The sequence below is a fragment of the Anomaloglossus baeobatrachus genome, chromosome 4 (genome assembly GCF_048569485.1).
Source record: "Anomaloglossus baeobatrachus isolate aAnoBae1 chromosome 4, aAnoBae1.hap1, whole genome shotgun sequence".
Classification (NCBI taxonomy): Eukaryota; Metazoa; Chordata; class Amphibia; order Anura; family Aromobatidae; genus Anomaloglossus; species Anomaloglossus baeobatrachus.
In genome coordinates, this window is record NC_134356.1 from 589492071 (window position 1) to 589508219 (window position 16149).

The window sequence follows — 16149 nt, forward strand, 5'->3', positions numbered from 1 at the left end:
AACACAATTCTGGGATGTATAAAGACAAGCATTGAATCGAGATCAAAACAGGTAATTATTCCCCTATACTCTGCCCTGGTCAGACCACACCTGGAAGACTCTGTACAGTTCTGGGTGCCCCAATTCAAGAAAGACATCGACATATTGGAAAAAGTCCAGAGAAGAGCAACGAAGATGGCAGAAGGTCTGCAAACCATGTCATGAAAAACTGCTAAAAGAACTAGGGATGTTTAGTTTGAAAAAGAGAACCCTGAGAAGAGACTTAATAGCGGTCTACAAATATCTGATTGGTAGTCAGTGCCAAGGGAACCACATTATTCTCATTAGCACAAGGAAGTATAAGAAGCAATGGGATGAAACTTAAAGGAAGACATTCAGGTTAGACATTAGCAAAAACTTTCTGACAGTAAGGGCAGTCAGAGAGTGCAACAGTATACCACGGGAGGTGTGCGCTCTCCATCAATGGAAATCTTCAAGCGGAAACTGTATATGTAATGGTTCTGCCGAACGTAATGCCTGATCACTGTGCAATGAAGAATCAAAAATGATGTTGGTCTGCACCAGCAGTTTGAGGTTTTTAATGAGCTCTCCCAACAAGTAAGCTTTCAGCTGTCCTTTTTAGACAATCCTTTGCTCATCACGATGACAATGGATTCATACAGATATCTTATATCCATAGGGGCAGCTGTCTGTATACTTGAAATCCCACAGAGATTTGACCATAAATTGAGATTAGGAAAAATAACTCTACATCTAGTGTAATTCACTTTACATCTCTAAAGGCTGACATAGTAAATTGTAGTTCGTCTGATCTATCTTGTGCTTTAAGGGGGTATGTTGTATTGAACAGAAATTTTGAACTTGCCCAGTACCACATTTTAGTGAATCTTTATTGGCCATAGTTGAATGAATCCATAAGAGGAAAGTGTATCTTCATTTCTAACCAGTGCACCATGTCTGTACTTATGAGTGTGAGCCTTTACCCATCCATAGCAGTGCACTCCGGCCAGTTTGGAGCTCTTCAGCCTCAGTATGCTGAAACTATGCATTCAGGGATATGGTCACCTAAAAGCAATGGGAGGCAAAGATGAAATGGTGACCCCCAGCGCGACGCCCTGGACTAGTCAGGTCATCACAGCGTTCTGCACAATCTTTCTCTCCCTGTGCAGGGCTCAACCCCCCCCCCCCCCCCCCCCCATGGTTCTGGGTCCCCACCTTGTGGTACTGCCTCCACCAGCATCAACAATTCCTAGTTATACCTCGCACCACACCTGTTAGGCACACCAGTAGGCTGATAAGCTGCAATAAGGCCGCCCACCTAGGGGTCAGGCAGAGTCGTGGGAGGTGACAAGTTCAGTTCAGTGCTAGCCCTCGAGATGTGAGGAGCTTGGAGGAAGCTGGGAGTTGGAGCTCCCAGGGGAGAAGCAGACTAGGTCACAGACGGTGGTCTGGACCAGGAGGAGTCTGAGACCCGGTTGCGGGAGATTGGGACTGGGTGCTTGGCTAGTCTTGGAGGATAGCCAGCAGCCACAGTTTAATAGCCGGGCTGGGACCAAAGGCATGTCGGGGTACATGGACCCTAAGTCGGGGAGAAGCTTCAAGCAACCCGGCAATTAACCTGCGGAGGACAGGGCCTATATGGACTGTTCCCACGAAGCTCAGAGATCGGGGGCACTAGCACAACGAGGGGGATAGGGCTTTCCAAGCAAAGCAGTCCACTGAAATCCCAAGCGTGAGCTCCTGAGAGCAAGCTCCTCTGCTACTCTTAGCAGGGAGCGGGACCCGGAAAGCTCCAAGCTGACGGGCCAACTGAACACTCTAAAATACGGTGCCAGGAGGCAAGCCACAGATCACCAGGCAGTACTGCAGGGGACGGGACCCGGACGAGCTCCCCAAGAGGGCAGTGGCACCCAGAGACTTGGTTTACTACGTTGTCAGTGTCTGCTTTCTTGCTGAGTGAGTACCTGATTAACCCCTGCAACCAGCGAGCCTGCGCTCCCCCTGCACCCCATACCACCATCCAGGGTCCCGGGGCCTTTCCCTACCCGTGGAGGTGAACGTCATCTAGCTGCCCCACTCAATCACCCTGGATACTCCCAACGGCAGCGGCGGTACTCCCTATTACCGCACACTACGGGTGGCATCATGAACTGTATACATCTCCCCTGTAAATACCCCCTTTTTTTTTTTATTCGGGTGTGACCCTTAGACCCTCGAGCCACGGTCAGTGTCGTCCGGATCAGAGTGGTTCGACCGCTGCTGGGGCGGTACACAAGCACTATACAGGGGTCTTTTTACGGCTCTGGATTTAGCTGAGCAACAATACAGCGGAGTTGTGGAACCTCAAATATACAAGTATAATTTGTCTGAAAAGCATTGCAATCATTAAAGGAAATGTCAGTAGCATAAACCTTTTAAGCAGTCTATTTTGGAATACAGTTCATAGAAAGTTGATTAAAATAATCATTAACAGTGTGAGACATAAAATGACCGACAATCTGCTCTCCTGAAGCTCTGGAGGCAGATTTTCAAGAAGATCTATGTCTGACTCCTAGATCTTAACAGCTCACATATTAAGAAAAACATGAATTCAATAAAATAAGACATTTGATCACAGAATAAATATCAAGGTGTCCTTTTATTAAACTATACAGACTGCTTAATAGGGTTGATCCTACTGACAGATTCCCTTCCCTAAACTGAAGCCAATGTCTTCATACATCCTTAGACTTATACAGCATGGGTATAACTAATGATGCTTTAATATGAGAACAACTTCATGAATATTATAGTTCTATAATATATATAGAAATATAGTTCTACCTCTGTACAAGTCACTAGTGCGACCACACTTAGAATACTGTGTACAATTCTGGTCACCGATATATAAGAAGGACATAGCTGAACTGGAGAGGGTGCAGAGAAGAGCCACCAAGATTATTAGAGGAATGGGTGGGCTGCAATACCAAGACAGGTTATTAAACTTGGGGTTATTTAGTTTGGAAAAACGAAGGCTTAGGGGGGATCTAATCACAATGTATAAATATATGAGGGGACAGTACAGAGACCTTTCCAAAGATCTTTTTACACCAAGGCCTGCGACTGGAACACGGGGGCATCCACTACGTCTTGAGGAAAGAAGGTTTAATCATAATCACAGACGAGGATTCTTTACTGTGCGAGCAGTGAGACTATGGAACTCTCTGCCACATGATGTTGTAATGAGTGATTCACTACTAACATTTAAGCAGAGCCTGGACGCCTTTCTTGAAAAATGTAATATTACCAGTTATGTATATTAGATTTTATGACAGGGTATTGATCCAGGGAACTAGTCTGATTGCCGGATGTAGAGTCAGGAAGGAAATTTTTTCCCCATTGGAACTTGTTTGCCACATTGGGGGTTTTTTTGCCTTCCTCTGGATCAACATGTTAGGCTACAGGTTGAACTAGATGGACTTAGAGTCTCCCTTCAACCTTAAAAACTATGATACTATGAAACTATGATACTATGATTAGTCACAGGCAACTTGTAAATTACATCTTGGAATAACCCACGAAATGTAAGCCTCTGTTGTGTGTAGGTGACAGACTCTCTAATTAGTAATCACGGGCGGACTTCACTATCGTGAATATCGGTTGTTGCCCCCCCCTCCCTCCTTGGAGCTCTCCTTGACTATTGATTCTGTTTAATAACCTAGCCGTAATACGTGTAGATTTTGTGTCTGTGTGTAGGGGTTTGACTGTGGGAACACGAGAACTGAATGAATGGTAGCAGTAGTGGGAGGTCCACAAAATTAATAAGTGAAATGGTTTTTACAAATACATTTTCCTTTTTAAGATCATGAAATGTATGACTGAGCAACTTCAGTCTTGTGACTAATAACCAAACTGATTATTTGCATTATCCAACTGTAACATATGAGCCTCTCTGCTACTAAGGAAACTTTGCTTGTGTAGCTTTCATGGGCACATGAAAAATTATATTAATTTATTTTTTCATTTTTTGTCTTTCTCTAGAACTGTTCAGAAAGTATTTTAGTTGATGGACCCAAAACAGACCAAATGGAAACGGGGTCAATCAATCCTGTTGAAGAAGGAAGGGTGACACAAGCATGTGAACAAGTCCTACTGAATAAGGGATGTGAAGATTTGAGAAACAGGCTATTAATGGAAGCAAACCCATGGTTAGGCAATACTCCCAATCTCCAAGATTCTGGTGAAAAGATTAATTGGGAAAATACTCACATCCGCAATCACTCTGCTGCTAACAGTTCCCATTTAGAAGATGCCAAAAACCTAGTAGCGTTCTCTGCTGTGGCCGAGGCAATGTCCTATGGGTTACCAGCTTCAGGAAATCAATCTATGGTTTCAAGGCAGCTATATGAAAAGTTCAATTATGAAACGAATAGAGAAAGCTCTAGCGTTCCACATAATAAACCTCCACCTTGTCCAGAAGATATAAATACCCTAAAAACCGCTCTGGAACTTGCAAAACATGGCATGAAACCCCCTAACTGTAACTGTGATGGACCTGAATGCCCAGATTACTTGGAATGGCTTGAGAACAAAATTAAATCTGCTGTTAAGGACCATCAGGATGGCTCGCATAATCCTATGGGTCAGGTCAGCAGGGAGTTGGTAGAAAAGAACTACTCTAAAGAAAAGGTGCTTGCACTAGAAAATAAGATTACAAAATGCCCTTCTGGGTCCCTTCCCTTTTCTCAGAATGCATGGAGCATTGCAAAAGAGAAAAATATCAGTTTGCAAACTGCAATAGCCATTGAAGCGCTTACACAATTATCTTCTGCACTTCCACAAACAAACCAGGATTGCTCTAACGGCCCTTCACAAACACCTTTACCTTCCCATGATCGCCTAACCCATTTTCCACCTTCAAAGAGCGACCAGGGGCAGTTATTACCCATGTCCTGTAATGAGTTTTTCCAGAATCAGCAATCCCAAATGTACACTGGTAATAATGCACTTCCTATATCTCAACCCTCCAGACAAACTACTTGGGATCAAAACAAAACGCCTAGTTATCAAGAAGGACAATACATTCCAGAAAAACTGTCTCATGGCACTCCTATGCTGCAAAACGAGGCCTCAACGCCAAGCAAATCAGAATTTATGCAGCAATGGGTTCAAGGTCCAGAGCAACGGAAAACCCCTTCAGATCCCATGAGTGGGTTGAAGCAGTTGCTTGGAAATGCAGATGATTATATCAAGTCTGTTTTTAAGGGACCAGAGTCCATAACCCCCAAAGTAAAAAAATCTAAACAACGCTCTGTGAAGAAAGAAATACCAACCTCTACTCCTTACAAAATGTCGCCAGATCATCAGCAGTTATCTCAGCTGTTGCAAGATTCGGATTTCCATAGGAGTGCACAGGCTGCATTACAGCAACATCTTCACCATAAACGCAACCTCTTCATAGACTCGCACCCTACACAGGAAAGTTCACAAGACCAACAAAACTGGTGGGTGCCAAATGCACAAAAGGTCCCAAAGACCACAGAGAAGCCGGTAAAAGAGAGGAAAAAGCGAGGGCAATCGCCATCACAAAAACAAGCTGAGCCGAAAATAAAAGCCCCTCGTAAACAAATCCAGATTAAAAAGCCTAGACAGAAAGAGGGCCAGGCTGTCTTCTTACCAGTGAGCCAAATTAAAATAGAAGAATTTCAGCAATTTTTGCGTGAAGAGAGCCAATCGTACGAGAAGGTTGACCAAGCTCTTCCCAATGGCAAACCAATGGTGCGTACATCACAGCCTGGGTTACAGGTTACTCTTGACAACAGATTTACATTAAACACTCAGGAAATGTGCACTGTAAATCAGTCTAATGATAGACAGGGCAATGGCTTACCACTTGGTGCTCCTCAAGATAACCGTTTTGGTACAAAAACTATGAATACCACATCTGTTGACGACACCAGCTCTAGCTCTGGCCAGAGTGACTCTCAGCAGGCCAACGCAGGTAACTCTTCTGTTCAAAATCTAATTGATGATAAATTTGAAGACCTGATTAGGCAGTTTGAAGCAGAGTTTGGTGATGATTTCCCACTCCCGGGTACTGAGGTGTCTTCTCAAAATGGTGCAAAACCAGCAATGTCTTCAGAACCACATTCAAGACTCTCCTTCCCTCCTCAATCCCTGTCAGCTCAAAACTCTACAATGCCCTTAGGACAGGAAACATCTCAGAATTTTGAAAGTATGTTCTCATCCAAATCTCCAAAACAGGTCAAGATTGAGTCTTCTGGTGCTATTACAGTGGTATCTGCAACATGCTTCTACTCAGAGGAAAATCAACCTGATGGAACTCCTACAAAAAGTGAACTGCCTTTTAATCCTTCTCTCGGTGGGTTTATGGAATCTCCACTAAGTTACTTAACTTCACCAACCAAGAGTTTATTGGACACTCCAGCTAAAAAAGCTCAGTCTGAATTCCCAATATGCAACTGTGTGGGTAAGTGCAAAATTTTCTTCATATGCAAAGTTACAAATGGTCTACTGTGTAAGATGAATACTCAACATAATCACTGCTTTCTTTTGTTGTCCCACAATATAAACAAATGTGACATTAAAGGATGGGACCTTTTGAAAAGTGGATATTCGCACAAATGGGCATTACTTATATTTAAGAAATCTATGTAATGTCAGATATTGAAAAGTAAATCATGAGGTGACTTCAGCTTGGACTTCTTGATACGGATGACGTATGTGAGCTCATTCCTTGCCAAAACTGTTGCTTAGACAGCAGTACCACATGCAAAGCTGCAATATTTTCCATCAATTGCATCACCTTGTTATCCTTATGTGTTGCTGGCTGAAAGTCTGTATAAAGCAGCTTCTTGTAGTTTTGTGTTTTTGTAGATCAGTTACTATTACAGGTTTGGAGGATTGTCTTATATGTATAGGGTGTCCCCAATTACCCCCAAAGGCAATTGTAGAGGGGAATGCAGGATTGGGAATGATGGATTTCAACATTGGGACTAGTAGCAGCGTACAGCTGGCTATACACATTGGCTGAAAATGGGGCACAAAGTTATGCACAGTGGGCCCATACAGACTACAGATGACATGGGCAATAGCATTGTTCTATTCCTGTACATGCTGAAAGTCGTTAAGAACTACTGGCTGGTGGGAGATAATTACAAGTGCGGTGGGAGATAATTACAAGTGCATCTCAACAAATTAGAATATCATCAAAAAATTTAATTTTATTTCAGTAATTAAATATAAAAAGGAAACACATATATTATATAGTCATTACACATACAGTCCCTGACAAAAGGTCTGTCGCTTATCCATGTTAGGCCTAAGCCACACGGCGAGAAAATCGGTGCGAGTGGAGTGCGATAAAACATCGCATTCCCCTCGGACCAATTCTAGCCTGTGTGTCAGCACACATGAGCGATTATTTTCTCAGCCCTAATCGGACCGAGAAAACAATCGCAGCATGCTGCGATTGTAATCCGAGACTCTTTCTCTCGCACCCATTCAAGTGTCTATAGCCGGCTACACAGGCGAGAGGGAGAGAAATCCCTCCCTCCCCTCCTGAGTGCCGGCCCGCCCCCCGCAGCTGAGGTCTGCTCGCACGAACGGACCTCAGTTGCAAGGACACACGCATGACACTCGGCTCTGCTGTACTGCCAGCACGAGCCGAGTCTCATGCAAGGGGATCGCAGTAGTCCCCGTGTGGCCCCAGCCTTATGTAAATAAAAGCTTATAACCTGACTTTAAATTCATCAATTGGTTTCGTAAATTACTCTTGAAAGCTGAAACCCTCCCAGATTTGGTTTAGGTGATGAAAATAAAGTTGCTGCAAAGCTGTAATATTGATCATTTAATGAACACAAAGGTCAGATTTTGGCAAGAAAGACTCGTTTCGGCTAAACCTTTCTCATTGCCATGATGTCATGGCAATGATAAAGGTTTAGCCGAAACGCATCTTGCCGTGCATTTCTACAGCAGTATTTTCCATCTCTGCCTGAAATGATTGTAACTTGCTGCTATTTGGATATTTGGAAATTTTAATCAACTTGAAATAAAGAAAATAATTTTTTCATCATATGTCTGGGCTCGCTGGATTTATCCTTCTTTTGTAAAAGATTCTCTGAGGTTTAGGTCAGGCGAGTTTGCTGGCCAATCAAGCACAGTGATACTGTGGTTATTAAACCAGGTATTGGTACTTTTGGCAGTGTAGACAGGTGCCAAGTCCTGCTGGAAAATTAAATTTCCATCTCCAAGCAGCTTGCCGGCAGAGGGCAAGACTGACTGACTTTGGTCTTGATAAAACACAGTGGACCTACACCAGCAGATGACATAGCTCCCCAAACCATCACTGATTGTGGAAACATCACACTAGACCTCAAGCAGCTTGGATTGTGGCCTCTCCACTCTTCCTCCAGTCTCTGGGATTTTGATTTCCAAATGAAATGCAAAATTTACCTTAATCTGAAAGCAACACCTTGGACCACTGAGCAACAGTCCAGTTGTTTTTCTCCTTGGCCCAGGTAATACTCTTCTGGCATTGTCTATTGGTCTTGAGTGGCTGGACACAAGGAATGTGACAGTTGTAGCCCATGTCCTGGATACGTCTGTGTGGGGTGGCTCTTGAAGCACTGACAGCAGCAGTCCACTCCTTGTGAATCTCCCCCAAATTTTTGAATGGACTTTTCCTAACAATCCTATCAAGGCTGCGGTTATCCCGGTTGCTTGTGCATCGTTTTCTACCACACTTTTTCCTTCCACTCGACTTTTCATTCATATGCTTGGATACAGGACTCTGAACAGACAGCTTCTTTAGAAATGACCTTTTGTGGCTTACCCTCCTTGTGGAGTGTGTCAATGACTGCCTTCTGGACATCTGTCAAGTCACCAGTCTTCCCCATGATTTTGTAGCCTACAGAACCAAACTAAGGGACCATTTTAAACACTTAGGAAGCCTTTACAGGTATTTTGTGGTAATTCTAATTTTCTGAGATAGTGACTTTAGGGTTTTCATTGGCTGTAAGCCATAATCCTCAACATTAACAGAAATAAATACTTGAAATAGATCACGCTGTAATGACTCTATATAATATGGGTTTCCCTTTTTATATTGAATTACTGAAATTAACGTTTTGATATTCTAATTTATTGAGATGTACTTGAGTAAACTTACATCATTTTTCCCCCATACTAGTTCTGCTATCAGAACAATCAGTTATTGGTCACTCGAGTGACACATTCTACCTGCCCAGATCATTTGCAAAAAAAAAAAAATTTAATATACGCAATGGACTTTGAACGACTAACATTTATTGTTCAAAACGAACAATCGTTATTTAATCAGTCCAGCTGATGATCCTTTGTTACGGTCATTTTATATAAAGAGCTTGAATGGGCAGAACAAATTGAGTAGCTATTTAATGGATAATTCATGAGTATCTGATCATGGTGGTCTCTGGGACCTCATTAGATAAGCTGTAATTTGATTCCGCAACTGCCGAATGTAAACCCTTTGTACATGGCAGTAGGTCACAGCTTCATTCAATGTGGTGCTGTCACTGCCGGGTACTGCGGAGCTACTCCTATTAAGAGTAGGAGCTGTAGGGCAGTAGCCACTACACATTGATTAAATCTGCAATTTACTGTCCCATCAGAAGTGTTTTATATCTGGTAGCCACCAGAGCTGATCGGAGGAGGTGTCGCGTGTTGGGTCTCCACTTATATTGATTACTTGGCTAGTCTCATCTCCGGCTATGATACCTATCCAGATCTTCTAATTCTGTTCTCCCTGAAACAGCAGAGTGCTTCAGAAAAAAATATAGTTGGCTACATGGGCGTACCCAGGGTCAAAACTAGGGGGGGGGGGGCAAGCCATGGTCGGTCAAGTACACATTACTGGAGGACACTGAGGGAGGCCATACACATTATTGGGAGACGCTGGGGGACTGTGGGATATTAAAATAACTGGAGGACCTTGAGGGAGGCCATATACATTATTGGGAGACGCTGGGGGCCTGTGGGATATAAACATTACTGAGGGACAATGAGGGGCATACACATTACTGGGAAATGTTGGGAGGCATGTACATTACTGGGGGCAGGGGGGCATACACATTACTGAGGAATGCTGGGAGGCATGCACATTATCTACTGTACCCTCACCCATCCCCCTCACCCCACTATACCAGTGCATGACCAGCTCTGCCCTCATCTACTGTACCCTGCCTCACCCATCCCCCTCACCCCACTATACTGCTGCACAGCCCATCAGTCTCACTTCACTATACATATAGAATTATATACAGAAATTTTTCAAGGAAAAAAAAAAAAGGGGCAGGAGGCCCACAGCAGAGGGGCAGGAGACCACGGACCGGAGGTTTCCCACCCCTGATCTAGCTGAAGCAAGGCAGGGGTCAGCAGGCCTGCAGTCGGGTGGCCTGCGGTCGGCGGGGCCTGTGGTCGGCAGGTCTGCGATCCAGCAGTCGGCGGGTCTGCGGGCGGCCCCAGGCAGAGCTTAGCGGGCCCCCCTCGGGCTGGGATCAGCACCTCACCACCCCGACGATCGTCTTCAGCTTACAGCGCTTACCTGTTCCCGCTGGATGCCAGGTCCTCTCCACCTCCACGTTGTACGCAGCACTGTGATGAGGCGCAGAGTGATGACCTCATCACAGTTCTGTGTGATGACGCGCCACCTCCCTGCGCTACTCTCTTCCGGCCACATGGCTAATTTGCATGCGATGTCCTAGAAGGGCTTTGCCTGCAATTTAGCCATGTGTACAGTGGAAGAAACGACATGGCCGGGCCCCTCTGCTGCGCCTGTGACTGGGGCCCGGTGAAGAGAAGGGGCCCATCCTGCCTGGGGCTTAACAAACCCAAGTAATTACCCTGGGCGTGACCGGGCCCCCTCTCTTTACCGGGCCGGTACACCAGGCACAGTAGTAATGCCCTGATGGCGGCCCTGCCCTGCTTCTAGGGGGGGGGGCAGCTGCCCCCCTCCTGCCCCAGCGTGGGTACGCCCATGGTTGGCTACGATCATACATCATGTTTTGAGGTGGCCATGTACATCAGAACAGTTAATTGGAGCAGACTATTTTACTTGGATTAAGCTGATGAATTAGCACTGAGACACCAGTGTCACACAGACAGATGTCAAAGGAAGGATCATTAATGTTAGAATTGAATATTTAGGATCCTTTGTTACTTTAGGAGATGAGCATTACTGGAGGAAGTGGCAATACTTGTCATTTTGTGTTTAATCACCTACATCTTAGACTGTTGTGAAATCTTCCCCAAAAAGCTCTCCTTTTATCTAGACCAGATTTCCTGTGAAAGGTCTTCAATTCCAATACTAAGCATAGTAGCCCTTTTTAAGTTGAGACGGCCACTGCTCTTGACCAATGTTCCTTATCTTCAGTCCTCGTGGCCCACCAACAAATTGTGTTTTCAGTGTTTCCTTAGTATTGCACAAGTGATGAAGTTATCACCTGTCACCTATGTAATGCTATGGTAATCCTGAAAACCTGATCTATTGGTGGGCTATGACGAATGGATGTGTGATGAACGTTTCTCTAGAAGACTTTGTAAATGCAAGATGTGGTTGCTGTAAAGAGTGTCCACTGCATTTGTATATTTGACTGAAGGAATTTGGCGATCTGGCCATTACAGCAATTTATAAAACATTAGGCCATCACCTGCATTAGTTTTTACTTCTCATAGAGATCGTGATGACAGGTTATTCTATTGTGTCCAGGCAATGGCCTGTGTTCTTCCAGACTCATGGAGGCATTTACTCTGGCTGAAAATTGGGCACAGGAGTTTATAGGAACGCTTGTTTCCCCATAATCTGCCTGTCTAAACGTGCAAACATCACCTGAAAAACAAACAAAGCATGCTTGTTTGTAGGATTAAATTTGTTAACCTTGCCTATAAAATAATTGTTTTTGGCAGAAAACAGGACGTGAGCTGCAGAGAACGATGATATTCAGTGTGCACAGAATGATCATGTTAAATTTTGTGCAGTGTACATTGAAGTGCTGTCTGCCTGTCAAATGACTGTCTTACAGTAGTCATTAATAACCATGGATGGCCACTGTAAAAGCAGTTATAACGGATGTCTTCTAATTACTGCCCCAATCTATTTGCTCTTTTGGGGCATTAGGATCTTCTAGATCAGTGTTTCTCAACTCCAGTCCTCAAGGTCCACCAACAGATCATGTTTTCAGGTTTTCTACAGTACTGCATAGGGGATGGGTATTCAGGATTTCCTCAATATTATGGAAATCCTGAAAACCTGATCTGTTGGTGGGCCTTGAGGACTGGAGTTGAAGAACACTGACCTAGATGTTTGTGTCCCTCAAAGAACCAGAATGCAGAGCTGCTTTCCTGGGCCAGGCCCATTCATGTATTGCATGGATGGCCTTTTATATGTAGCAGGTGGTGCAGTAATGTATGTCTTTGGCTAGCCTGGTGATCATGACTGATCTCTTGGGGTTAGAGAGGCTAGGCTTTATCTTATTTATAAAAGGGGCTTTTCTTGAACATTAGTGGACGTCATTGGACACACAAAATTCGATAATCCCCAGTCATTTATTTACTTTTAGCAGAATTCCTGGTTTTCTAAGCAAGAGTAGCTTGATAAAATAACATCTGAATATGAATACAATAGGCAAATCTACAAAATAAATAACCTTGCTCCAGAATCCATACACAAAGGACAAGTACTTGCACCATTCTCCTCTATTTAAGGAACTCTTGGGATTCGGCAGCTCCTGATGTTATCGCTCTTCTTAAAATGTCCTAAAGCAGAGGAAATCCCTACCCAGATTTTCTACATGATATTAAACAGTACAGCATTATACGGATAGTCTGGAATGTCAGTTATGGTCCGACGTGTGGGAGGGAGAAAGCCTCTAGCCTTAAAGTCATATTATAATGTCTTTAAAGTTGATACTTACCGATTGCCTGCCTATCCCCTCTTGATGCATCGGGAATAGCCTTTCTGTCCTATATGTCGAAAGGGACCAGAGATCAGCAGGGGTCTGGGAAGAGTCAGAACAGGAGTGATTTCGGTTAGGTATCGCTTTTTATTTTTAACTGAATATGTTGAATGAATAGACTGGTAGAGCGAGAATTGATGTAAAAAATATTGGATTCAAATATACATTTTACAAATGTTAAATTCCAAGTTTTTGAATGGCAAGATAAACAATTTGTACTGTCCCGGGGTATAACCGTAGGTGGGAAGCTATCCAAGGGGTTAACATTGCGCACCAGCTACTCTTACGTATTGGCACGGGCGTCCTGGTTGCTTAGTTACGTCCGCCGCCTCTTTACCACATGTACTTGTCAACCAACGACCGGGCAGAAACTCCACTCCACAAGCAGTGTGTGATACTCCGGATATTTTCAGTGCTTATTTTACCATTTCAGATTAGTGATATTTTCAAGATCAACCACGTTCTGTCACTTCTAATCAACAATTGCTGCTCATGAGATTACTTTAGACTGTTGTTTGTCTTGAGATTTTTTTTTTTCTGATTCGACCATTTTTTCCAATTAGCAGACATATTAACTTACTTGTATCGCAAATATATATATTTTTTTATGTGGTTAGTTGTGTGTAGGTATTACGGTAATATGTAGTTTAAATTTATTTTTTAAATATTTTTTCCCCACTCCCTTTTTTTTTTTCTTAATTTTGGATTTTAAAATTTTGGCCAAGAGCAGAGAATGCTATAAGCCTAAGAAATTTCCATTACTCACTAGTTCAAATCCCTGAGGCAAAGTGCTGGAAATAAAAGAACCAAAAAGTCCCTTCCTGGTCAATGTAAAACCAGTAAGAACGAGAGGTTACTATTTTGGAAGAATATAGAGGTGACAACCATTATATTGTTTTGAAGGTTATAGGTTTCATTTTAGGATGTCTCTTTACTGAATTTTGCTTCCCATTTCCATTATTCTGCAAAAAGACCCAGTTAGTGTAAGCAATAAAAAGTTAGTGTGTGCTGTGTGCAGTGCTATGTCTAATATATTTTAACATATCGGCCAATTATGTTATGAAACTTGGGATATATACAGAACCCCATGCAGTCAAGGAGAAAGCAGAATGAAAGAATATGAGGTTACATATGTAGGATGATGCTTGTAGTATGACTTAGTATGATGATCCAGTTATGGCACTTGTATAAAATGGCGCAAACTGATGTTCGCAGTGTGCAGCTACATGCACGTCCACCTAAAGAGCTGAGAACTGGTGGTAACATGTGCTCAGCCAGTCTCCCCATAGCCTCTTCCTTGTATGCTTACTCCACAATAGACCTAGCTGTGTGCCTGCTTGTCAGGGAAGGAGCAGATCCGCTCTAGTAGTATAGATAAGATGTCTGCTATAAGGCAGGTAGGAGGAGAATATATATCCGAAACTTTCCTCCAGGAGCTTTGGGACCTGGAGAGGTACCTGGAACAAAACAAACACACAAAAAGGGTATATTTTGTACTAAAACACTGAAAATAACTTTAAAATGGCTATGAAAGCCAACCTGCCATGCAAAACTGCAGGTAGCATGTATAAGTGCATGGTTCAGCCAGGTATGTTCCTCTGTAAAACAAACCAGCATTTCAGAGAAAACACGGTTTAAAGATCTGGCTGGGAACTGTAGGAAAAGAGTACAGTAGTCTAGGCCAATGGTGGCCTCCGGCCGGCTTCTTCCCGCACTCTTGTAGTTGATAGACATATCTCAACCATTTGTTGATCTTTTAAAGGGGTTGGCAACTGCTTTTTTTCATTCATGGTCTATCCTTAGAATAAGCCATCAGTATCTGATCGGTAAAGGTGAGACATCCGCGCAATCCTCCTGATAAGCTGGAAGTTTTTGGATGTGACCATGAACACAGCAACTCAATAATTTCTGTAGGTGCCTCAGTTGGGAACTGCAGATTCACCTACTAATCAAAAGATTAGGGGTGATCTGTAGTATTCAGCCAGGGCAACTGTAGTTTTGATGGAGCTGCTTTGTTCTGGCAAAATCTGAGAACTCCCTCCTAGTGCCAGTAATAACTGATTGGCAGGGGTGCCCACCACCACCAATCATAGATTGATTGCCTATCCATTGGAAAAATTTTAGTGACCAACCCCTTTTTACCTTCTGTTCTTGGAAACGCACTTCAGTGAATAATATACCTGGTTGCAGTCAAACAGGCGCAGATTCATTCTGCTTGTGGTTTGGGCAGCATGAATCCTCTGACAGGTTCTCTTTAATAGCTTTTCGGGGGTGATCGTGTGCACTGATATGAAAACAAAGGTATTGTAACATTTCTTATCCAAATACAGGAACACTAAGAGGCTACTGTGTGATGCCCCTATAGTAGCCAAATGTCAGGATACAAATCGGATTTATGCTACCCATTTTTCCTAAGTCATATGAAGAGGCTCTTTAAAGGGTCACTTGTGACTTTTAGGATTGCTACTTCCATTTACCAGAGAAGCATTGCAGCTATAAGACGCCTCACTGGCAGCCAGATTGGTTTGTCAGTCTCCGCAAGAAGAAAAGATTTCCCCTTAGATCCCACTATAGTATCTCATACAGCCAGATCAGATCTCATACTTTGCCCCTCGTCAGTGCAATCACCCTGAAACAGTGTCTGCAAATTGAGGTTCTGATCTGGCATAAATCCTAAAGGCCCCGTCACACACAACGAGATCGCTAACGAGTTTATTGCTACGTCACCGTTTTTGTGACGTAGCAGCGATCTCGTTATGCATGACACCTACCAGCGATCAGGCCCCTGCTGTGAGATCGCTAGTCGTTGTTGAATGGTTCGGACCATTTTCTTCAAAGGCGATGTCCTGCTGGGCACGACGCATCGCTGTGTTTGACGCCTACCAACGACGACCTAACACAGTCCCAACGCCCGCCGAGATGGTTATACAGGTCCCTGATCGTTACTGCGTCGTTGGTAAGATCTGACTGTGTGACATCTCACCAGCAACCTTCCAGCGACTTACCAGCGATCCTTATCAGGTCACATCGTTTTCGGGATCGCTGGTAAGTCGTTAAATGTGACGGGGGCATAAGTCATATGAAAAGGCTCGTTCAAGGGTCACTATTGACTTTTAGGATTGCTACTTCCAATAGGTGGCACTAGAGTTTGTCTCCT

The 16149-nt window shown here is 43.6% G+C and overlaps 1 protein-coding gene across 1 annotated transcript in view; it reads left to right on the forward strand.

The window, feature by feature from the left end:
• TET3 (tet methylcytosine dioxygenase 3) overlaps positions 1–16149 on the forward strand; it is a 94491-nt gene that overhangs the window by 25924 nt on the left and 52418 nt on the right. The window contains exon 2 of the mRNA XM_075346128.1: positions 4021–6469. Within this exon, the coding sequence (XP_075202243.1) occupies positions 4066–6469 (2404 nt within the window). The 5' untranslated portion in view covers positions 4021–4065. The remainder of the gene's footprint in view (positions 1–4020; positions 6470–16149) is intronic.